At 32.5% G+C, this 24,706-nt stretch overlaps 1 protein-coding gene across 1 annotated transcript in view; it reads right to left on the reverse strand.

Moving 5' to 3' along the window:
* Positions 1–2,479: 2,479 nt before the first annotated feature.
* Positions 2,480–24,706, reverse strand: part of LOC145834534 (laminin subunit gamma-1-like) — a 49,316-nt gene continuing 27,089 nt past the window's right edge. The window contains exons 6-27 of the mRNA XM_082941979.1: positions 24,097–24,282; positions 23,289–23,406; positions 22,532–22,636; positions 22,180–22,316; positions 20,870–20,986; positions 19,511–19,704; positions 19,024–19,174; positions 18,064–18,282; positions 17,588–17,785; positions 13,872–14,105; positions 12,892–12,978; positions 11,665–11,874; positions 11,325–11,462; positions 9,629–9,832; positions 8,625–9,072; positions 7,199–7,403; positions 6,817–6,918; positions 6,485–6,599; positions 6,075–6,274; positions 5,424–5,582; positions 5,020–5,119; positions 2,480–4,576 (exon numbers count right to left, since the gene is read on the reverse strand). Coding sequence (XP_082798105.1) covers positions 4,320–4,576; positions 5,020–5,119; positions 5,424–5,582; positions 6,075–6,274; positions 6,485–6,599; positions 6,817–6,918; positions 7,199–7,403; positions 8,625–9,072; positions 9,629–9,832; positions 11,325–11,462; positions 11,665–11,874; positions 12,892–12,978; positions 13,872–14,105; positions 17,588–17,785; positions 18,064–18,282; positions 19,024–19,174; positions 19,511–19,704; positions 20,870–20,986; positions 22,180–22,316; positions 22,532–22,636; positions 23,289–23,406; positions 24,097–24,282 — 3,884 coding nt within the window. The 3' untranslated portion in view covers positions 2,480–4,319. The remainder of the gene's footprint in view (positions 4,577–5,019; positions 5,120–5,423; positions 5,583–6,074; positions 6,275–6,484; positions 6,600–6,816; positions 6,919–7,198; positions 7,404–8,624; positions 9,073–9,628; positions 9,833–11,324; positions 11,463–11,664; positions 11,875–12,891; positions 12,979–13,871; positions 14,106–17,587; positions 17,786–18,063; positions 18,283–19,023; positions 19,175–19,510; positions 19,705–20,869; positions 20,987–22,179; positions 22,317–22,531; positions 22,637–23,288; positions 23,407–24,096; positions 24,283–24,706) is intronic.

The raw sequence follows: 24,706 nt of genomic DNA on the forward strand, positions 1-24,706 counted from the left end.
TTGCTTTAAGCTAAATATGTAAGCAGTTTAGTTTTATATAAAAAATTAGAATTTAACTGCCTATTTATAGTTAAAAATACTTAAGTGTTTTAGCATTTAGAAACTTTTTATGTAACCGATTTATTGTTAATATAGTTTAACAAATAATGATCTTTTTCTGATTAGCTTTAATTTGTAGATTACAGTTAGTGTAACTTGGTATGTAGACGTTTAAAATTAGTAAAAACCAGCTTTAAATGGTGAACACAACCATTTTATAAATGATTAACTTTACAATGGTTAGATTTAAAGTAATTTGTAGAACTAAAAAAAATAATAAAATAGGCTTTAAAAAACGTTTTCTAAGTAAAGTAATAGGTAAAGTTAATTCTTATTAACTAATTAAAACAATATTGTCATTTATTTGTGTTAAAAAAATCAAATAAAAGTATTTTGAACTGTACTAGTGCATTTTTTAAACCATAAAGTTTTTAAACGAAAACTGTTTTAAGAACTCGTCATTATAAAACAATAATATAAACAATAAAAAACACTTTAAATTTGTGAAAATATTCCTTAAATGCCTTTTAAATTGTATTTTTAGTTTTTATTGTCGATCCTGTAAAATTACTAAGGTTAGATATAAAACCATGTAAGTTATCACTAAAGTACAAAACGTTGTGGTAATTTTTATTAGTTTCGAAATAAATATAGTTAATTTAGTTTGAATTTTGTTTTACTAATGTTTTTTATACTACATACTTTTATGTTACTTTAAGACTATAAAATAGTAAACATAAATTTAAACTAATAAGTACTAGTAGTTTATGAAAATCAACAATTCACAATGATTTTAGATTCCAAATGAGGGATCGGCAAACTGCAGCCCACGAAAACATTTTATATTTTTAATAGGATGCAGCCAATGAAAGGTAAAACTGCGATTCGCGAACATGCAAATTTGGCCCATCGATTAAAATCTTAAAATTTGCACTAGATATTGTGATGTTTAAAGTGAAGAGCAAAACAAAAAAAAAACTGTTTTAGGTAAAAGTTTAAAAGAAATTTAAAACTTACGCTAGATATTTAGGGTCTTTAAGAAGAGTTAAAAACAAAACTACCACTGCGGCTCGCCAATTTTTTTAATTTTGAAAAATTGACCGGCGACCACCAAGTCCCGGCCGACCCCTGCTTTAAGTCAAAAATAATTTATTAATACTTAATTTAATTTGAAGCTTATTGAAAATTATTTTGATTAATTTACCTAGTGATGGTAGATAACAAAATTATAAAATAAAAAAAATTAAAGCTACAAAAAAATTTTCATTAGAAACTTAGCTAAATGCTATATTTTGACCTTTATTAATCTGAAAGTGTACATTTTAACATGTATGCTTGAATTTTAACAGCTGTTTCATGACATTTAAATACATAAACGTTTAGACTTAGTAAATTGTGATTTTAAAAAAATAACTTAATAGTATAATTTTAAAAGTTAACTTGAAAATTAACGATTAGATAAATTACTATAGTTGTGTTCATTTTCAGCTAAACATCATAAAAAAAACATAAAAATTTAAAATAGCATTTGTTTACATACTACTTTAACATTTAATTGTCAAACTTAGAGTTGTTATCAAAACATTATTAAACTTTAACGTGTAACTTTGTTTCTCTACTAAATCTTAAATTCTATCTGTTATCTAAGGTTTTATTAGATCTTCTTTAATATTTTTGTTAACTTATTGTTAATACAAACTTAGTCAAGTCTCTAATGAAATTTATTAACTTTTATAAATTTAATTAAGTGTGATAACTTATTCAAACGAAAGAAAAGTTTTCAAGTAGTAAACTAGATCTAGGTACTAACATTTTGCAATTAGTTAATGGAATCAGTTTTATCAGCTAAACAGTTGTGTGATTTTTTAAATTGAGTAAAAAGGTTAACGGATTTGTTTGTTTGATATTTTTGAGAAAACTATTTTGATAGATAGACACTACTTTAATAAATAAATGTCATTAAATTTGTAATTTTATTAATGTAGTGTTAAACTTTAACTTTAAAATTTTGCTACACTTCTAAATCTAACCTTAATGTTAATTTTTATCTCTTATCTACGACTTTATGTTATCTTCTCAAAATAAAACTTTTTTGAAGGCACTTTATTGACTTATTGATAGTATAAAGTTTAAACGTAAATCTAATTAAAACTTTGAAAGTTTATTAACTTTTGTAAAAAAAAATCAAGGTTTTAAATTTGCTTCAAAACTACGTAGAAGACCCCAAGTAGTCAACTAGATTTAATTATTAAGAATAGCAATTAGTTACTATAACCAATTTTGTCACCTTGATAGTTGTTTGAGATTTTAAATTTTAATAAAAAGCTTAACGGGTTTGTTTGTCTAGCATTTTAAGAAGACAATATAGGTATCAAGTACTAGTTACTTCAAAAAAAATCAGTAATTTAAAAACTTAACATAAACTATACAGAAAAAAAAATATCTTTTTAAGTTTATTGTTTCAAAGGCACGTTGAAAATAGAAATAAACTGTAAAAGCAAATGTATACAATTTTTAATAAAATGACCTTTCTTTAAATGTATGTGTGATTCGAAAGTCAAAAAAAAAAGATTAATCTACATTTTATTTTATTTTTTAAACAAAAACAAGTAATAAATTCAAAAGTCCTATAAACGATAAAAACAATTCTTTCCGGGGCAGCTAGAAAGAACAAAACAATTAAAATAAACGAAAAAAAAGAGCAGAGAAAAAATGTTATTTCTTATATTAAAAAGAACCCGAACGCGAAAGGAACCTCAAAAAAGTCTGAAAAGACACGATAGAAAACTTGTAAAAAGATTCCGTGCTCTCGGAAGAGCTTTAATCTTTTTTCTCCTCTCTTACTGGTGTACTTTTTTCTGGGGTCCCTTTCGCGCCGGTTTGCAACATGCAGCAAAACTTTCAACTTCCCCGACAAAAAACAAAAACCCGCGAAAATGGTCAAAAGCGATTCCGACCACTTTCGGTGCTTTAATTTCAGATCGAGGGAAGAACAAAAGCAACAAAAAATAATTTGAAAATGAGGATTTACCGGGAGGAATAGAGACAATTTCGAGATGAAAAAAAAAGTTAAATGAAAGTTGTGAATTTTTCCTCCCTGTAGATAGAACTGATGTTGATGCTGATTACGTGATAGCTGAACAGAGCCAAAAAAAAAACAAAAAATACTTTTATCAGTAATGACGACAAAAAAAAGAGAGGTGATACTTGACAATTGGTTGTTTCTTACAAAGTTACAAAAAGTTTTTCGAAAAAGGTAGCTTTCAATCAATACTGAGATGCTGGGAGCTTTTTTCAATTGAAAAACTCGTCAAGAAGCAGAAGTTAAACATTCATATTAAACGAAAAACAAAACATTTAATTTTTCCGGCACTTTGGCTGCTACTAAGGCTGCTGCTGTATTTTGACTACCGAGAAGGCAAATGAATTTTCCAACAAGGACAAACAAGGCGTCGTGTTGGTAACACAGAAAAAAACAACGATTAAACTTATCTACAAAAACGTACAAAACAATAAATAAAAGTGCAACTTTGAAGCACCTCATGTTTTCATAAAAACTTAGTTCTAATTTCTGTACTTATGTTTTTTTTTTTGCTGTTAGATAGTGCTGTCATTAGCAAAACTTATTACATACACTCTCATTTTTTAACTAAAAAAAGCTTTTGTCAGTGCTGTACTGGAGTATTTTTTATAGTTTTTAGTTTAATTAGTTTTTAATAACATCACGGACAAGTAAGACACTTTTTTGTGGTGAAAAATTCGGTGAGGTAGAGCCTTTCAGCTAGCTTTTCATACTTGGGGAAAAAATCATTTTAGGGTGTTTTTATTTACTAGAAATGTTTTTTGTCTGGTCAATAAGAAAGTGTTTACGTGTGAGAGTTTATGTACAAAATATGGAGAGAGAGCTAAAGCTGAATTACTTTGGATCGGTTTTGAAACACTTCGGGTTTATTTTAACAAGCTGCTATTTAAGTATTCAAGGTTTAATGTGTAAGGCGTCCAAAATCACTTATTAACTTCTCCTGCAGAAACTTTTAAAGGCAAATGGTACAAAGTGCTCGTTCTCAGGTAAACGCCAAAAAACAAAACTCCAAGTTCGGACGATCAACGTGTCTCAAGTTTTTCTTCACAGAAAGAAAAACTCCAGGGTCAACCCTTTTAAGCAAGAAACAGGCTTTCGAAAAAAAAAACGGGGTGATAAAAAAAAATGGGGGGACGTAAAACACTCGAGGCGCGCGTGAATAAACCAACTAAAATAAATCAACAGTAAAAAAAGTTCTCTATTCGGACTCGACTTCCTGGGTGGCCGAGCAGGTCTCGGGTATGGTGTCCCCGATGTGCTCCAGGTTTGCCACCTGCGCTTCCAGCGCCTTGATCTCCGCCTCGTACCCGGCTATCTGCGCCTTCTGCTCCTCCGTCTCCGCCCTCAGCGTGGCGATCCTCGAGGCCAGCCCCTGCTCGGCGTACTCGCCTTCCAGCCGGGTGAGCTCGTCTCCCAGCCTGCTCATCTCCTCGTTGTCTCCCGGCACCAGCTTGTCTGCGAGGATCGAGATTTTGTATCGTTTTTTTTAAAGATTTTGCAAAATTGTTTAAAGCAAAAATGGCAAAAATATTTAAAAAGATTTAAATTTTTCTCCCACTTTAATACTTATAGTTCTAGTAATTTATGTATTGCATTAATAATTGCATCAAAAAAAAAAAGTACTATAAGTTTTTTGAAACCAACGTGCCGTCTAGGAGATTTAATAACTTTTTTGTTGTTTAAAGTGAAGCTAGATTTTTTTTTATTTTTACGCTTGCGAATTGTTTATGTCATTATAAAACAAAGTTTTAAAATGTACCTGCTATTAAAGGTTAAGTTCTTTTTTATACTTTGTTAATAAAAGTTTGACAGTATAGAAATACTGTTGTTGCTTTGAAAAAAAACATTTAAGTTAATTTATTTTAAGTTACTAATCGTATGTATCAGACTAAACTCACTTAGATCTGCTAACAAGTCTTCAAGTCTCGCCAACACATTGTTGACTTTTGTTTTAGTATTTTTTGCCATTCCTTCTGCTGTGCTAGATTCTGCTATCGCCTAAGAATTAAAAACAAAATTAATAAATGTCAAATTACATAAAAATTTGTCCATATAAGTTGATATTTTTTCAAAATTTAAGCTACACTCTTAATAAATTAACTTTTTAGATATGTGTTAAACATAAATACTAAACATCAAAACCTAAAAGCAAATTAATTGAGTGTTAACTTCTTATATAGTGTAAACTGAGGGCAGTGATCTATCTTGTTTTCAATATGTACATACACTAAAATTTTTGATACTTTAGTTATAGTGTTTAAATGTCATTTTGAAATACTTTCTGGATTTTTTTTAAACCAACCATTTTGAGCTCATCGGTGTCTTGCTCAACTTTGCTCTCTGCTCCTTTGAGGATGTCGTCGATCCTCAAAAGTTCTTGTTTGAGGAAAGTTGCTGAGTTTTCAACTTCAGCTGCTTTCTTTCTGCCTTCTTCCGAAGTTGTTAGGATCCTCTCAGCTTCCTGTTTGTTGTCAAAAAGAATTTAAAATGTGTTGTTTAAATTTTTAAATGTCAAAAAAAAAGTTTGGTATCAGTAATGGTTTTAAGCTTTTAGTTAAGAGCAAAGACTACAATAAAGCTTTATATCTGTTTCATTTAGTTTCTGTAAAATTTTTATCATAACCAAATTAACTTACCAATCATTTTATTTGAACTTGTATAATTCATAGGTAAAAAAAAACAATAAAAATAAAGATAGTCTAAACTACACTAAAATAAATAGGTTAAAAATTATGATTTTATTTTCAAACTAAAACTAAATTGCAGATAGTAATGATTTGCAAAGCAAACCAAGTAACAAAGTAAAGTTTTTCAAAAAAAAAGTTGCAATCAAATTTAATGGCTGCATTTTAAAGCTTATCTAGTAAGTATAGCATTGCACTCCAGCGATAAACAACACGCCAGTTATTTGCCAAGTAAATACAACAAGAGAGCGCAAATAGTTAACACTGACATTTTCAACACTAGTGGCGATGTCGAGAGCCTGCAACGCCTTGTTCTTCGCCGAAACCGCCACCGTTTTGGAAGCTCCCAGCTTCTCCTTGGCCTGCTCCGTCACGTTCTTCGCTTCCGCGATCGTCGCTTCGATGGCATCCTTCTTTGCCAGCTCCGCTTCGGCCTTGGCTCGGTTCTGCTCGATCTCAAAGTCGAAACCTGAAGTTTAGAACTCAACTCACATGCATTGAAAGAGAATATTGAAACTGATTTGGAAATAATCGGAATGCTTTTGAGTTAGAGCTCAAGAACTTTTCAAAACAAAAATAAAAAAAAGTTTGAAAATTGTGAAAAACTTTATATTCACAACATCATTTCTAAACAAATGTATAAAACAAAGTTTTAAACAATAACAGTGTAAAAACAAACTTTTGAGGGTATCAACTCGCAGTTTGAGCGAAGTGAGCGTTTGGTTTCCTTTTTCAACGGCCATCTTGGCTGCCTTTTCAACTGCATCTGCCTTAGCCAGCAGTTGATCAACTGACTGTTGAAGTTAAGAAAAGTTAGCAAGATTTCAATGCAGTAAAAAGTATTTGGTATAGAACTTTCAATTTTTTTTGTATTGAAAAAAAATACTTAAATTTTTTAAGGACAATTAAAATGAATTTTTTTCTTTAAATTGTTCCTTACCAATCCGAATTTAGATTTTGGAAGTTACATTTTAATACGTCTTCACAACTTTGAATTAATTAAATTCAAACCTGTTGATTAGCATGCATTGTTTGGTACATTGTCTCTGCACTGTAAATATTTGATTCCAACTTAAAGTATTTTTCATCAAACTTCTTCTTCAACTTTTCAACCTGTTATCAAATAAAAAGATAAACTTTGAATTTTTGTTTTAAGTTTATACTTTGTGTCTGTCTAACTTTGTTTTACTTTAACTTTGTTTATTTTTGTTATTGCTTCTTTATTAAATCATTAAGTTTATTACAAAATAAGTTAAGCCATGTTGCTAAACCGTATGTTTGAATATTAAATATATGCCAGGGAATTTTCAGCTATTAGTTTAGGTTTTTCAACCGTTTTAGACACAAACAAAAACAGTTACTTTTTTTCTACAAATTTTAACAAACTACATACCTCTGGTACTTGGTCTTCCACTTGCTTGATGAGCTCAGTGGCGTGCTGGTCTTTGGTGTCCGTGTCCACCGACGGAACCTTCAGCTTCTCGGCTGCCGAGAACAAGTTGGTCGACTCCGTCTTCTGCTTCTCCGCTTCTTCCTTGATCATCACAGCCTGCTCTTCCAGCTCGCCTTTCAGTTTTCTTGCGACTGGAATCTTGCTTCTGTGGGTGAAAATGTACATGTATTAGTAAAAGATATAAAAAAAGATATTCTAGTGCTTTGTTTAATTAAATTTTGCTATATTAATGCACTCTTAAGTATAGTTTATTAAGCGAAATATATTTGGTCCTAGGACCTGTGGTACAAAAAAACCTTTTGGTTGTATTACAAAGGCATAGTTATAAACAACTATCTTTAACTATTAGTATCTTGTAAATTTCTATAAGTTTGCAATGAATAACATTAAAAAACTAAATAAATGTTCAAAGTAATTTTTACGTGTGAATTGATTGCCAGTGTTAAGTATTTAAATTTATAAAAATATGGAATTAATGACAATATCTTTAACATGCAAGTAAACTGTTTTAAAGTTTCAATTATCAGTTAAAAGAAAAATATAAGTTGTATAGCAAAAACTTTTTTGTTTACCATTTTAAAATAGAATGTTATAAAAAAAATTGTAAGATAGTATTGATACTCAGTAAAACTCGTTAAAATATTTATTAAGAAATTAAAATGAATTGAAAACTTTTAAAAGAGAACAAAATTGCACCGTATGAATAAAGTTTCAATACACCTACAGAGGAACACATAAAGAATATTAATAAAAAAAAAGAGTAATATGGAACAACGCCATCTAGCAGAGAGTTTGTAAGTCGGACGCAATCATGAAGTTCATGATGACGTTATAAAGACAAAAGTTCGGACCGCCCCCCACCAACAAAGTTGTGGCCCGCATAACAGAGGTTCGTCCGCGTCACGTGCTACCATAGCAACAAGAAAACGGGGCCCTGACAACGTACCTGTGGTCGAACCACGTTGAAATGTTTTGGGGAATTTTGTACGGATAGTGGGGGTAGTGACACGCTTCGCTTGCGTTGTACGGCAGGATAGACCCGTTGCTATAACAACAGCTAAATAGTATCCGAACTCTTTTAAACTTGTTAAAACTTTAAGTCAAAATTTAAGAACAAAAAATTGAAAAATACCGATTGAAATTGAAAAAAAAGCTTATCTGCTATGGCTGTTTGTCTTATTAATATGTAAAACTTAGTTTTAAAAATCATCTGCAGCTCTTAAACCATTACTTATTGTGGTTAAAATTATACAAAAAAAATTACATTACTAGCTTTTGCCTAATAAAAACAGCAAGCTTTTATAAAATAAACAAACTATAAACTGGAAATTAAAGCAAACACAATTTTTTTTTTTGCAAAACTAACTCGGCATCTTCAGACTCGCTCAGCTTCAGCAGCAGGTTGTTCAGGACGTCCAACGCCTCCTCGATCGAGTCCTTCGCCTTCTGGGAGTTGTCGAGGGCCTGCTGCGCCGTCTGGCTGGCCAGCTCCGACTCGTTGACGACCCTGACGGCCAGCTCTTCCGCCAACTCCGCCAGCTCCGTCATGTTCTCGTGCTTGTGCTTCTGCTGGTCGGCGATCTCCTTCGCCACGCCCAGGTCGAACCTGGCCTGCTCCAGCTTCTTGTTGGCCCGCTCCAGGGCGCTGCTGATCTCAGCGGCGGCGTTCGCGTTCTGCACCGTCTTGTCGTCGGCGTCGGCCACCTTCTCCGCGCACTCCTCCACGTCCTTCTCGATCAGCGACAGCTTCTTGAACACCTTGTGCAGCTCGTCCGACACCCGGTCGATCGAGTCGCGCAGCTCGGCCTGCCTCTCTGTGTGACGTCACAACAATAAAGTTTTTGCGTGGAAGTTTTCGACACGCTCTGGTGGGTGCGTGAGTTAGAATTAGAAAAAAATGTTGCGTTTCGTTGTAAAGTCTGCGATTTAGTTGGCACAGAATGAAAAAGTAATATAAGCTCGTTTAGAATGGAATGAAAGGAATTTTGAAAGGCTGAAGTATTTTAATTGTACGTCTTCGTTAAAATAAAGGGTTACGTTACAGTTTTTGCGTAGGAATACTTAAAAAAAGTATTTGTGCAAACAAGCATTACTTGGGTGATATAAAAAGAACTAGTTTTAAAAACGTACCACTGGATTAATTAATTTCTAAAATTTTACTTAACTATTAAGTTAGTAATAAACTTCAATACTTCTAAAATCAAAAATTAAATTATAAAATTTCTATAAAAAGTTAAAAAAAATTGAAACATGTGCTTAGACAAAAATGTTTGAGGGTAATTCAAAGTTTGTTGTTATATTCTTTCAAAATGACAATTAAGTTTATATTAACTGCTGTTATGTTATTTAGAAATGACAATTAAATCTCACCAGAGTTCTCGTTGGCGCTCAGCAGCAGATCGGCGACGGTGGAGTTGAGAGCTCGGAGCTGATCCTCGAACTCCTTGTTGGACCCGTCCTCGCCGACGGCCACCGTCTGGTTGCCCACGTCGCTGACTATCTGCTCCAGCTTGGCCAGGGCGGTCCTGTGCTCGTCCACGGAGTTCTGGACCAGTCCGTAGCACGCCGGGCACTCTGCGATTAATGTGGTTTGATAAATAATGATTGTGTCATTTTGTCAACTTGTGTATTTTAGAGTGTTTTTCAGGTTAAGTATTTATTGCTAAAATTCTGTGAAAAAAAATAGTTATACTAGCTTTTTTTTTATGTTATCTGAAACTTTAAATTTTCGTTGTGTTTGTTTTATTGTTTTAAAAGTGTCTTAAAAACTTGTATATTGAGAGCACATATGAAAAGATTTTGTTTGATATTTGAAGTATATAAATCTGTCAGTAAATTTATACACCATAATAAATATTTACACTATTAAACCAAGTTCCAAACGCTGCATTAAATGCCTTCAATAACGAATGATCTAATTTATTAATGAAAAATACTTCATAAAATTAATTTAGATTAAGTAACAAGTTTCCGCTTGAGTATTTACTGACAAAGTCGTATAAATCCCTTTCACTTATGCTCAGTTTATTGCTTTTTGTTCGAAACCACGACCTTTTCGTGAATTTCCCAATGGACCTCAGTCACGCAATTGTGAGCGCGATATTAGTTTTTACTTTTTACCACTTCCTTAAGTTTGTTTACACATTTTTAATAAACACTAAGTGACGTAGCAATTATAATCAGTATTGTTATTAAGTATTAAATAGTTGTCAGTTATTTTTATTATAATATGTTTTACTTATAAAAGTATCTGATGAATAAATGATATTAGATATCTTGCAGTGTTATTTTGATAGAAAAATAAGGCTGCAAGAATCTTTTAAAGTTTATCTTAGTTGTTTAATTTTGCTTTAAATAACTTCTAGCCAGGGGTTTAAGCTTTTATACTATATTATAACTATAAATTTAATTTAACTGAAACATTTATATTATTAAGCAGTAATTCCAAATTTGACGTGACACTTTGTACAATAGGAATATTTTTTTTGTCCAGGAATATCATGTCATAAAAAGGTCAGCCAAACTCGTTTTTTATCCTTAATCTAATTCCAATTTACACCTATTGAAAGTTTTTGTACAAAGAAAGTATCTTATCTGAAAAAAAAACTGTAAATACTTCATTATACTAGTATTATTTTCAGCTTTCTTTATATCCATTGTAATCTTTTTTATTCTCTGTGTATTAAAAGATTGGCAAATTGTTCCTGTAACCTTTTGGAATTTCTACATGATTAGCAATTGAAAAATTAAAAGATCTTTTTTGTAATACATAATTGGAAACAGCTTTTAGACTTTAGTTTGATACTAAAGTATTTGTAATGTTTTGTTACATTTATTGAAAAAAAAGTATATTTAAAAGTAATGCGTTTATCGGATATAACTTATAAGGAAAAAAAACAGTTTGTTTTATGTTTTCGTTTATTCTTAAAAAATATATACTAATAAATATAAAAGTTGATATAAAGCACTGCTTTTTGCTTCAATTTTTTAAACATTCTTAATAGCTAAACTTTTCTTCATACTGATGAATTTTTGTTTTCTGATTTTTTTTATTAATTCAACTTACCAACGCATCCAGCCTTGATGTTGTGGTAGTTTTCTTGGCACATGTCGCACTTTAGTCCGAGGACGCCTTCCTTGCACATGCACTTGCCGTTTTCGCCGCATTGCAGGGACACGCTGCCGTCAGGATCACAATCACATGCTGCGTTTTTATTATCAAGTTAGAAAATTACAATTAAAACAAATTTTTAATTACATATGCAATAACTAAAGTAACGAAATGTATAAATTGAAAAGATGTGTTTTATGCTTTAAAATAGCGACTTAAAATTTTTATGTGAACTTTGGTTTCGAAAACTAAAAGTTATTTCATCACTAATAAAAAAAAAGATTTTTAAACAAACATTTGCATCCGTTGCCGTCCATTCCGTAGTGGTTGTCAAGGCAACTGTCGCACTTGTCGCCCCCCACACCCGGCAGGCACGTGCACACCCCCGTGTCCTCGTCACACTTGCCCTCGTCGTCCGACCCCAACGGGTGGCACTGGCACGGCTGGCATCCGTCGCCCGACACCAGGTTCCAGTACCCGGGCTGGCACTGGTCGCACTTCTGACCTGTGACGTCATAACGCGTTACTTCGAAACGGTCGGCGCTTCCAGCTTTGTTGCGGTCGCCGTGGGAGCGAAAACAGTCCGGTCGCCTTTGAAGTTGGTGCGCAGCGGAGCGTGAGAAATTTGTTTGTCGTTTTAAGAAATTACTCCGTAAGAGCATTAGATTTAATTTTATATAATAATAAGTTAAGCACACTGGTATAATTCAATGCCTTTTTTTTTGAAAGCTTTGATGATAGCATTTGTAAAGTTAAAAAATAAGTTGACATAAAGTATTAGTAATTCTTATTCTAAGGGAGTAAATAAGTCTCATATATATAAAAGTTGTTTACTCTGTTAAACAGATATATTCATTAAATGTTTTCAACAGCTGTCAATTTAAACAAAAAAAAAAGTTATAACGTTAAACTTTTATAAAAAGTTTTAAGTTTTGTAGCTATTGTTGATTGAATTAAAAAAGCTTAAAAGCTAATTTGTAGAGATTTAGGTATTAAGTTTATTGCCTATTGCATACTGCAAGAAATATATAAAAAAAGCTTCAAATAATAAATAAAAATGCTTAGCTAACAATTCTAATAATAAATTGTTTTATTTCAATGGTAGACATGAAAGCCTTGGCAAGAGACGAACGGAAAGATAAATTAGATTATCTTTAATTGATTAAGTAAATATGGGTTTGCTAATTTAATCTTTATTAGAATATACTGCTCATGACATAACGCGACACTAAGAAATTCACTAACTAATCCGGATTAAATTCAATATCATCAAGTTTAATCAAGTTTTCTATTTATAGTAATGCACAACTAGATTTAAGCGATATTACAGCTTTGATAAAATTGATTTAAAGCTAAATTTATTTAAAGATAAAGTTTCTTTCAAAACGTAAACACGTTTAAGCTACTAATATATATGCTAAATTGTATGAAATTTATATAGAGTATACAAAAGTGATTTGCCACTTAATAAAAATTTTTTCAACTAAATAAATTGAATTATTTTTTCCTTTTTTCAACTAACCAATGACGAAAGGCTTGCAGTCGCAGTTTCCTGTCATTGGTTCGCACAAGTCGGTTTCACGGCTTCCGATGGCATCACATTCGCAAGCTGTGAGTAAAAAATTAAATTTAATAAAAAAAACTATGAAGAAAGAAGATACATTTAACAATTAACCGTTCCACCGATTACAACTGACAAACAGCAATCAATACTGCGCAAAGTTGCTTTCTAATTCTCTTTAATTCTGTTGACTGCAAACTGAACTTCAAAATAAGCTTTATGAAATCAGCTTAACCTTCAGGCTGTCAGCAAACTCTTTAATCAGCCAATCAACAGCAAACAAAAAACATTTAATGAGCTTTCAAGGTCACGGAACGACGTAATCCCGTAAATATCACCTGCAACAACGCGTGTTTACGAGCCGAAGAGCATTAAAAAGGTCGCATAGAAGCTGTATGGGATGATCCAAGTTGTGACTCATTTTCTCTTCTAATCTCAATCGGCGACTTCCTACGAGAGGACAGACGTAAACATTGTGTGAATGAAAACTTTGCGAGCTTCTTACTCACAATCTCACGAGATTGTTCGTCGCTGCTGAGTCGCGCCTTTTGGACTTTCCATGGCAGTTGTCTCTTTTCTTCTCCAAGCCGGCCGTTAGTCCCATTCGAGCACTCGAGTTTGTTTTAGTTTCGCCGGCCGATTTTGTTGTTACAGCGGAAAATATGGAATTTTATTATACTTGATAAGAGCAACTTGAAGCCATAAGTGCTTTGTTTAAGCCGTCTTTGTAGCTTTTAAAGCCATAAGTAAACTTAAAGCGATCATATAGTTTTTTATATATTATCTTTCTTGACTAATTTTATTTAAGGCTGAAATTTTAAATTAAGTTAAGCACAAACTAATACTACATTTACACTTTAATATAAGGGGAATATTTCATCAAAAAACTAATTCAACTTTTATCTAAACTTATTTAACTATTTAATTTTTAAGTAACTCACGCTGGCACCTCTCGTCTGGGTTATTGGTGACGGGTTTTCCCCAGTATCCCTCCAAGCAGCTGTCGCAGTGGAAGCCCGTGGTGTTGTGGACGCACTTGAGGCACTCCCCGGTGGTCGTGTTGCAGTTCATCACGTTGTTGTCGTCCACATTTCCGTTGCACATGCACCTCTGGCACGGACCCCTGCCCCTCGGCTCCCCGAACCATCCGTCCTGGCAAATCTCGCACTGGCGTCCTGAGAAATGAGTAGATTAAGAATTATTTTATAATCTACAGTACATTTACATAGTTTTGCTACATTAAAACTTTATGTATAAATTTTTACAGTTTTTCCCCCAAAATCTAACCATTTGTAGTTTGAACTCATATTCATACTATGTTTCTAAAGTTTTCAAGTACTTTGGTGAATCATATAGTATAAAAATTTTGACATTTTGTTATTTTGTCTTTGTTTACTTATATATATATCAAAACTAAAGAAATGTACAAAAATCTCTTTAAACGTTATTCTCATTTATGTAAACTTGTTTTTAATCAAACAATAAATTGATTTTGTAGCTTTACTTAGTTATCTTGTATGTATAAAAACAAGTATTTTAGTTTTTTCGTTGATTTCAACAATAAAAATATTTGTTAAATATTGCAAATGTTTGACAACTAAGTATGATCTAACACTAATTAGGTCATTCATGTTTAAGCTAACGTGTCAATGATTAGCACCACAGTAATCTCCAACTAATTATACTAGCTAATTTTACATATTCTTAACCTACAGTTCGTTCAAAGCCTGTATTAACTAATTACCTTAATAAAACGTTTAAATTTGTTTTTTTTAACGCTTATGGTGTTTGAAAACTCCAGTGACAACCGATGCTAATTAAGTTATTAATTTATTAAAACACAAGACCAAAGCCAATTCAAAGCTTGCATTAACTTGTATTAACACTTCATAACTGTTCAAACATTTTTGGCCATTAAAAGTGCCGGCACACCAGATACTTTCGCTGAATTCAAAAAGTAATTACAAAAGCTCGTCTTGTTTTACTCTGGCGGCTTGTATTGTCCGGCAGGGCGTGCTCTCCGTTTTAAATTAGCAGTCGCTTTCTCACTGAGAGGTGTCGTGTTTTACACCAAAGTTAAATTGGCAATTACGCCCGCTTCTGTTGCGTAAACACAAAAGTGTCATAAACTTTCATTGCTACAATTATTGGTTCTGATCGTTATCTGGATGTTCAATAAAAGCTTAATTTAGTTAATAAAGAAAATTAACCAAAAGTTTAAATGCTTAAGTAAGTCTTCTTATATGAACAACATCAGTTGGTTTAAAATAATAGTTGTTGTAACAAATTTTTACTTAACTATCACTTAATTTATTAAAAACATGTTTTTTGAACATAACAATTTTTTCAAAATATCAAGTTGTTTTTATTCTTCTTTAACTCCTTATACACAGACTGCAACGTGAAAAAAAAATAGCTAAATAAAAAAAAGAAGCCGAACGAATCATTTACTTTTCGCACTTTGAGTCGTCGCAATGAAATCACTCAAACGCGTCTTAACCTGTCATCGTTGCCAGCCAGTTTCCATGACAACGCAAATGTGAGGCGCCAACCCTGCCAGGTATTATTGCGTCACACTGGTGAGAATTGCGCTTTTCTCACGTCTGTGAGTTCGAATTATTATTTATTAATTTTTCACCATGCTCTCATGTGGGTCACAACAATAACTCTGGAGCTGTTTATTTTGCAATGTAAACAATTGTGTCTGGAGAGATTTTCCTTCCACTTGTGTTCACCTGGCACTTATAGTTTTGTTTTATGAAGAGCCTTTGTTGTTCTAGTCTAATCTGTGCTTCGGTGAAGATTAAGGCAAATTGAAGAACAGCTTTTGTTTTTCTCAGTAAAGATTTTTAAAATTTGCTACCGTTTTCTTTTTCTTCTGGTTTACAAAAGCAAACTCGTGAAGATATTTGTTTTAGATAAATTAAAATAACAAAGTAGTATATACTTTTCCTGCATCGACAAAGTATAGAAAGCCTAGCTAATAGTACATCAAGACTTGTAGCAACAACTTTAACTATTTTTTAAACAGTAATTAAAATAAATCATCATCCGGTTTTTGCACTTCAATCGTGTGTATTCAACCCTTAGACGTTTGAGGAAACGTTTTGAAAACTTTTTTATATTTTGAAAACAGACGTCTGCCACAACCTACCTCCATGCGCAAACAATAGACAAAAGAAAGTGAAAAAAAGAGAATTTGTTTATTTAAAGTTCAAATTCTTGTTTGCCTGTGGAAACCGACGTATTTTACGACTGGCAAGGTTTAAATGGTTGATATTTGTTTGCAATTATATGTGTGGTAAAATAGAGAAAAGTTTTTTTTGTAATGTTCAAAATTTAATTAAAATCTTTGATATTTACAACTAGTACTTAGTAAATAGCTATGTGAATAAATGTTCATGAAAGGAATAAAATCTAATAAAGTTCAGAGAAAAAAGAACAACTAATTCATAACTGTTTTTTTTCTTTGACCTTTTTTAGTTTTTACGAGCAGCATATAACAAAAATGTTATTTATTTTTATCTATGAAACATATTTTTGTGCCAGAAAAATGGTTGTAAAAAATACTTCAGTAAACATTTTATTTTAAGCTACACCTTATAAACTTTTTCTAAGAAAGTTAATATACTCTTTTTTTTAATTGGCTACTTATATATATATATATAAGTATATGTTTAGTTTGGTAATTATTTTTCAGTTACAAGAAAAAAAAAAGGAAAAACTAGCATATTATACTCGACTGTAGCTGCAAATTCAACAGAAAAACAGTATGTAAAATTTAGCTTTCAGCGGTATAATTCAATATTTTCAAGGCTTGGTAAGCACATAGCGTTCGGTTACTTTTGACAAGGATGTGCTTGCGGGAAAATATTCAAAGTATGCAGCAGCATCTATGCCCACGCATAAGCCTTTGTCTTGTAATAATGTCTGCTTTGAATTTATTTCATGTGAACTTAAATTAAACAAATTAACCTTAACTATCACTTTAAAACAAGTTGCGAAAGGATTATTTTCTTTTTTTAGAAGCAAAAATTTTTAAAATACACGAGTCACCTAAAGTTTAATTTAATCAAGTTTTCTTATATAATGATTTTAAGTTTTTTATTTTTATTTTAAACCTTTTGTAAACTTCGTACTTACAGTGAAAATTAGAAGATTTTTTCACCGCAACAAAGAGAACTTTCAAATTGAAAATTCAAGCTACAGTGGTATTGAATGTGGAAGAGGCGAACGATTTGCATAAATCACTTTTATTAGGTTTGATTTTGTAAGAATGGGAAAAGTTACGACCGCACAAAGACAACGAGGCTTAATCTGAATTGTGCAGAAACACAAAGGGGAAGGCAGTCGGGTGTGACTGCAAACGAAAACTTTCTTACCTTAGTTATTTAGTTCGCCTATACCGTAATACTAATAAGTGACTGAGAAATTAAATGATGATAAAGTTGTTTTTAAATTCAGTTATTTTTTTAACCAAAGTAAACTTTAACTTTTATTCTTACCAAAAATTTACTTTAAAGCTTAAACTTAAAAGTTTAAGTTTTGATATTAAAAAACTAGCACTTAAAAACCGAATATAAAAAGATAAACTTATCATTCATTACTAAATAAAACAAACGACTTTAAATAAATGCTCTAAACATTTTACACTGACCAGCATATCCTTCCGGACAGTTGACACAAACGACCTCGTCCGAGCCCTCTATCATCGCGCACCCCGACTTTTCTGGGCACGGGCACGGCTGGCACTGCTGGGGGGTTCCCCTTCTCTTCTCGTCCCCGTTGAAGTAGAACCCCTCGGCGCACATGTCGCAGTGGTCGCCCACCGTGTTGTGCATGCACTCACACACTCCTGTGTGAAAAAAATATTGTTATTTTTAACACAAGGTAGTTTTATACCAGGGTGAAAAATTTTAAAATTGATTTTAAACAAATAATTCTTAGTACTTGAGAAGAAAGTAGTTGATTTTTCTATATTTGTTTAAATTCTTTATTTAGTTCTTATCTTAATAATTTTCAATTCTAAGTCGTAAATTTTTGTTTGTTTATTTAAGCTATTTTTCGTTAACAATAAAGGGTGAATCAGTACCAGCATTTGAAAAAAACTAATTCATCTAAAGTGTGACGAACCAGTGACGGGGTCGCACATGTCCCCGTGGCCGTTGCAACTGCACGGGACGCACTTATCGAACAAGCTGCCGTTGGGCGGGTCCCTCGTGAACCCCTCCTGGCACGAGTTCATCGAACCCTTGTACCCGTTAGCTTCGCAAACCTCGACCCAATCGGCAACCTCGCCTTCGTCGCCTTCGACCGCCGTCTCCAACCTGACGTTGTCCAAGTGAACCCGTGCTGAAATATTATTTTATTTACCAAAAGAATAATGTGCTGCAATTCTTAATTTAAAATGTAACTTCTGTTTTACTTTTAGGTAAAGGTCTAACTTTAAGTAAAGCTGAGAAGTACGTATTATGACTGAAAAATATCAAAACAGTCCTCTAATGATTAAAAATGACTTAAAATAAATTTAATAACCATACAGTAAACCAAGATAACACAAACTAATTCAAGAGGAAATCTGAACTTATCTCAACCATAAACGTCTTTATCACGATGGTAATAAATTAGGCTTACAAAGTGCAAGCATGTAAAACGATATACTTTTGAAAATTCCCACGGTCGGCAGTACAAACTGTGGCGCATGCTAATTAGGCTGAACGCACTCGAGATTTCACTTGACATGACGTGCCTTCACACTACATTACACAATGAACCGGCTGGATTGTTAAATAAACACTGCACCGGTGTGTATTAAACGTCAAAGAGGTCAACAGTTTGTTTGTGTTTTGATTGTTGTAAGTCAAAACGCATATGTGTTGAGTACTTATTTGGTTTTGGAAGTATTAACAGTCCAAAAATAACAACAAATGTGTTTTCTTTTAGTTTTTTAAGAACATTTCAAAGCTAAATACACTTTGCAAGATTATGTGCGTTAACGTGTTAATATGATTATACTGTTACTATACATCTTATTATGTGACACTAAATGGTGATTAATTAGTTGAAAAACTCATACTAATTCTACACACTTACTTCCTTGCGCGTAGCTGGACCTTATCTTGAGGGCGGTGAGCTGGAACAGCATCTTCTGGAACTCGAACGCGGATATCTGGGGCGTGAACTCGTTGGCTTCGTGCAGCATGAACCTGAACGTCTGCCACCTGTAGTTCGGCTCGGGATTTCCCTACATTGAAATTTCAGTTTTGAAATAAATAATGCTAAACTTCGTCTATACTGGTCTTACTTATTTTTAAATGATTAACTAGTTTTGAACGAACTTTTAAAAGTTTGTTAAAGTAAAGCTTTAATCGAAATATTTTGAAATAGTCCGGTAAAATACTTTAAGTTTTTTCAGCTTAAAAATGATAATTAGGATAGAAAGATTGTATGTATGATAAAACAAAGCTTATAAATTTATAAAAAACTTAGATTGAGATCTTTCTTCGAAGATTTTATAATGATATAAATTATTTTATTAAAAATCTAAACAAGCAGTCCTATAAACTTGAGTTGCGCTTACCTGAGCGTTGATGGTGATGCCGACGGTGTGGTCCTTGCTCTGCAGCACGACGTCCTGCCTGCTGAGGCGGGGCCTCGGTCTCGAGTAGTCCTCCCCGCTCGATCCGGACGCCACCGAGGGTTCGTCCTCTCGCATCTTCAGGTCGAAGCTGAGCACCTGACCGTAGCTCTTCTGCTGGTCTCCCAAAAACTTTTCTGCAAGTTTTCATTAGTCAAAAATTAGTCAGGTAAAAGGTTATAAAAGGTTTGATAACTGTTTAAAAGTTCAAACTAAAAGTTGTACAATAAAAGGACAAGTTGAAACAGATATATTAGTAATAGTACTTTTTTATTTTCTGTAATAAATATAATATAATGCAAAAGGTCGAATTACTGTCTAAAAATTTCCTTTGAAACTGACTAATGCATTTATCTTATTTGATCAGCTTGTGTTACTATAAAAAGGTTAATGGCAATTACTAACGAGATGTTTACAGTGTAACAGTTTAAAACACTTGAGAAGAAAATAACTGCTACTTAACTCATCTCTTAACGAGAGGTAGCAACTCTAATTGCTCGAAAAAATGCATCGATAATTTAAACGCGCTTAATTATGAGATTTGTAAATTAACCTGCGCTACTTAATCTCTTAAAATGCTAACGATAATGAGTTGCAACATTTATAGTTTAAAAATTTGAAGTAAAACTAAAAAGAAACAAAGAAAAACTGAAACCGGCAGCTGAGTCAACTAAATGAGCTCAAAAGTTCTGCGTTGAAAGGCATTTTGTAAATTAAACAAAATATTTCAGTCTCCCAGACTAATACGTCTGATAACGAGGCATAAATCATAAAAAAGCATCTTTCTTTGGCCAGCTGAAAACCAGGTAATTAGCTAAATGGTCGATAAATCACTCAACTAAATTGACTGCGGACTTAATAAACTTTTGTAAATCGCCACTAAGATCAAAGGGCACCGATGACCTACTTACTTGTAGCGTTCGCTTGTTACAATTTTTAGTTTTGGTTATGATTGATTAATCTACGTACATAAAGCTTAAAATGGTCTAAGATTCTTTGAAGGTTTCCTCAAAAGTTTATACCTCTTTTTCTTTTTTGAAAAAAAGTTATGTTAGATGACCTATGTTACTACATTTATTAAAAAGCATGCTTTCAAGTCAAACTCTATCATTTCTGAAAGCATGATGATAAAACTTTAACATAAAAATTTATCAGACATGAAAAAGCTCAATATGATTAAGTTGTTTAATCATATGTAAAATTAAAATGATTTTTAAAGTAATGATAAAAAAAGCTATGTATATAAACATATTTTGTATAAATTTATATGGATATATATATATATACTTATAATTTTTATACCTGGAGCGACGAAATACGTCATCAAGTATCTGTCGGGAGACATGCTGACGTCACCCCTCTTGTACTCCATGTCCATGTCGTCATCACCGTACGCACTTCCGCTCCATCCGTCCCGGTCTGTGTGACGTCATAATAGGTTATCATATGAGAAATCAAATAATAGTTTATTTTTATTCGATAAGTTTTAAAAGATGCGTGATGTTGATAGTTTCGCAATCTAAACAGTGAAGACAACTTAAAGTAGCGCAAAAATCGTTTAGATTAAATTGAAAACAAAAAAAAAGTTTTCGAAAATGAAAAATAAAACGCATTAGACTTTTTTTTATTAAAACATAAACACGCGACCTTAAACAAAATGTTTAATTTATCTATTTTACTGCCGATTCAAAGATTTAATCAATAAACAAGGCGGGCAGCATTTTAGGTGCAAAGTTACAGCCATTTCCCTTTAACAACACAATCATTTTGTCTCGTATAAACACAATAATTTTTCTTCAGATAAGCATTGTTTCAAATGAAGCTTGAAACTTTGTAGAGATTTCGTTGCTGATAAACGCGTTGATGGTCGTGGCGATTACGTAGAAATTCACGCTCGAATGGTTTTGAGTTTCGATATTTAAAATCGTCGGTAGACTCGGGTGAAATTGGCGTGAAAAAAAGTGTCAAAATATTTAGTGAGGGCAATCACACGGTATTAGGCATAAATGCTACTTGGCTTAGGACGCCGTGATAATTAAAAATTGTGAGAACTCTACCTTGAATTTATTTTCGTTGCTCATTTTGAGAATAATAAAGTTTTGTAGAAATTAGAAGCTTTGTTTAATTAGTTTGTTTTTTAAACTTCTAGTTATTAACTATTTTTTTTAATTTAAACTAAACTAAATGCTTTTCTTATATACCACTAACTATAAATTTGTAACATGAGTCACAGTTTTATAGCTAAATATTTATTTTCGGTCATAAACATTGTTAGCAGAACTAATTAAAATTCTTAAGATTCGCGTAGTCAGCCAGCGTAAATAATTTTTGTTTATATTTGTCCCACTGTCAAGTTAATATGAATTTAAGCTGTTAAAATTAAAAGTCTGAAAGTCTTAAAATATTTCAAGGTCAGTACAACAGAAACCGAATTAGATGAAACTAATCCACTGAAAACTAAAAACAAAAATCTTATAACACATTGAAATGCGCAAATTTTTTATAAAGTTTTAATTTTTTTTTTGACTATATCCACCCTAAAAAACCAATCGTCAAGGTAATAGATTTAGTACTAGAGAAAATTTAAATATTTTAAAATTATTAGTTCAAACCTGTGAAGAAGTCGCTGGAAATGGTGGATTTCACGTAACCGTCTGTAACCTCGCAGACGTTGGAGTGTCCGAAGCAGAAGCAGGAGATGCACCCGTAAGGGTTGCTCCCCCTCAGTTCCATGCTGCCCAGCTTGCATCTGTTTGGAAGTACTGTTGTTTACAAAACGATTTAGTAGTCAGAGTGTTTACCTTAGATATATATCCCATGATTTTGTTATTACTTTGCAAAAGAAGCCTGTATTATTATTATTATTTTTATTTTCTAAAATATAGTTTATTTGAAATAAAGTTTATATCTAAAATAAAAATAAGAAGTTATCATTTTCAAACACTACTATGAACAAAATCAAACCTGTCGCACTGGAGACCTTCCACGTTCAACTTGCATTCGCATTGTCCGGTTTCAATGTTGCACGTGGTGCCGTTGACTGTTCCGTCTTCGAAGCAAGTGCATTTTCTGCGAAAGACAACAAAATTTCAAGATCAACTGCATTAAAAACTAAGGCGCTGTCAACTACATTTGCAGATAACCTTCAAGAGTAGCCGAATTAACGTTATCCCCATAGCTTTATTAAATTTGCACAAACAACTTGAGCGCCTTTTTGAAACGAAAACAACTTAACAGTAAACAAAGCTTCAATGATCGGCTTTGATAAGACGACAGCGAAACTCGTTACAAAGCTTCTGCTGATCCCTAAATTTGTTGTTGCCCGCTAAAGCAGCTTATTGTCTGACAAACAACGTGTTAATAAAACATAAAAATGCAAATAACTTAAATTCGCTTGATAAATTAATGCGTTTTTGCTTTACTTTTTTTAATAAATAATCAACTTTGTAATTGTTTTTGCTGTCCTATACTTATTCGTCTACTGAAATTTATTTTACTTTTAAGAATTAATAAAATGCCTTGTATAAAATTAAACGCTGTAACATTGCATAAGCACTGCTCAAAAAACGAGCTCTATCCGAGAGCTCACTCTTATCATGTGTTTATGCACACAACAAACGATAATCGCAATACACTTCAAACGCGGCAGTAGCATTTAAGGATGGTCACTTCCTTCCTTATTATGACGTGTTTATTGTTATACCGTGACGTAACAACTCACGTGCATCCAGCCTCGTTCAGGCCGTAGTAGCCTTCCAAGCACTGGTCGCAGTTCTTTCCCCCGACTCCCGGCTTGCACATGCACTGTCCCTGGTCGTCGCACTCTTGACTCTTTGAACCTGAAGTGAATACAAGATTAGTGTGTGCGAATTCATAATAAAACAAAATGTTTGCCATTGTAAAAAGAACGCAGTTTGTCTTGTGCAAGTATGATAGATTAGGTATGTGTCAAAGGACAGTGTCTGCTATTTTGACTTTATTTTGTTTATACATAAAACTTTTTTTATTTCATAAAACTGTCTGTAATATTTGTATCACTTCGGTGTTTGTGTGCAAATATATTAGGCAGTTTGTTACTTTTTGCTTTTATTGTTTGTGTTTCTGTTTTTAGTTTGAAACTATTTTGACAGCTTAAGTAAATTTTGAACTTTCAGTTAACTCTAGTATTTGTGTTTAAATGCTGTACGCGGCTTCACTCTTTTATTATATGAAAAGATTAAAACTTGATGGATAAAGTTAATCAAAAATTAAAAAAAACCACTGTATGCAAACTAGTTATACATTCCCATTTAATTAAAACAAAAATTAAAGTTGTTGTGTCGTCATTATTGGTTTTATCATTTTGTAACAGTTTATTCAAGGTTAAAGTTCACTTTTGTATAGTTGCAAATAAAAAAAAAAAACTAAAGTTTAAGGTCAGTGTAAAAGTATATAATATTTTACAGTACAAGATGACACTTTTATATCACACATAAATGCCAGCAGAGATAGCAATAAAAAGATAACGGATAGTGGTGGGAGTAACCAACCGATCTGGTCGCAGTTGCACGCCGTGCAGTAGTTGTCCTGGTCCCTGTAGTGGTACGGAAGGCACTGCTGGCAGTTGGGTCCGTCCGTGTTGTCGGCGCACTCCAGGCACCTGCCTCCCCTCCCGGTCGCCACGAACAGGTCGTGGTCGTACTCGCATTTGTCCGACTTTCCGTTGCACTCGCATTCTGAAAAAATAAAAATAAACATTTAAACTTAAAAAAATTATGTAGTTAAGCATTATTTTACTTTGTTTTCTGTTTCAGGATAAATAAGTTTAAAATTTAAGAAACAATTTTTATTGAAGTTATTGTAAATAATGAATATATAGATGTTTTATTTTATTAACTTATATTTAAAGCCCATGTTTTGGCAAAACATTATTGTAAAAAACATCAGGACTTAAGTATTTTGTAAAAAGTGGTTAAAATAACTTTAAAGCTAAAGTTTCAAACGATTACAAAATTTTCTTCTGAAACATAAGTTCATCGTTAGCAGCTATGTGTTACAAATTTGAAGTATTTATTTTCCAAGAAGTATGTGAAAATACATTTACAATAGGTAATTCTCTAATGTCTACAGCTGTGGCAAAGAACATCAAAGAAACTTTTA

Source organism: Thalia democratica, chromosome 4 (assembly GCF_965202585.1).
Source record: "Thalia democratica chromosome 4, ktThaDemo2.hap1.1, whole genome shotgun sequence".
Classification (NCBI taxonomy): Eukaryota; Metazoa; Chordata; class Thaliacea; order Salpida; family Salpidae; genus Thalia; species Thalia democratica.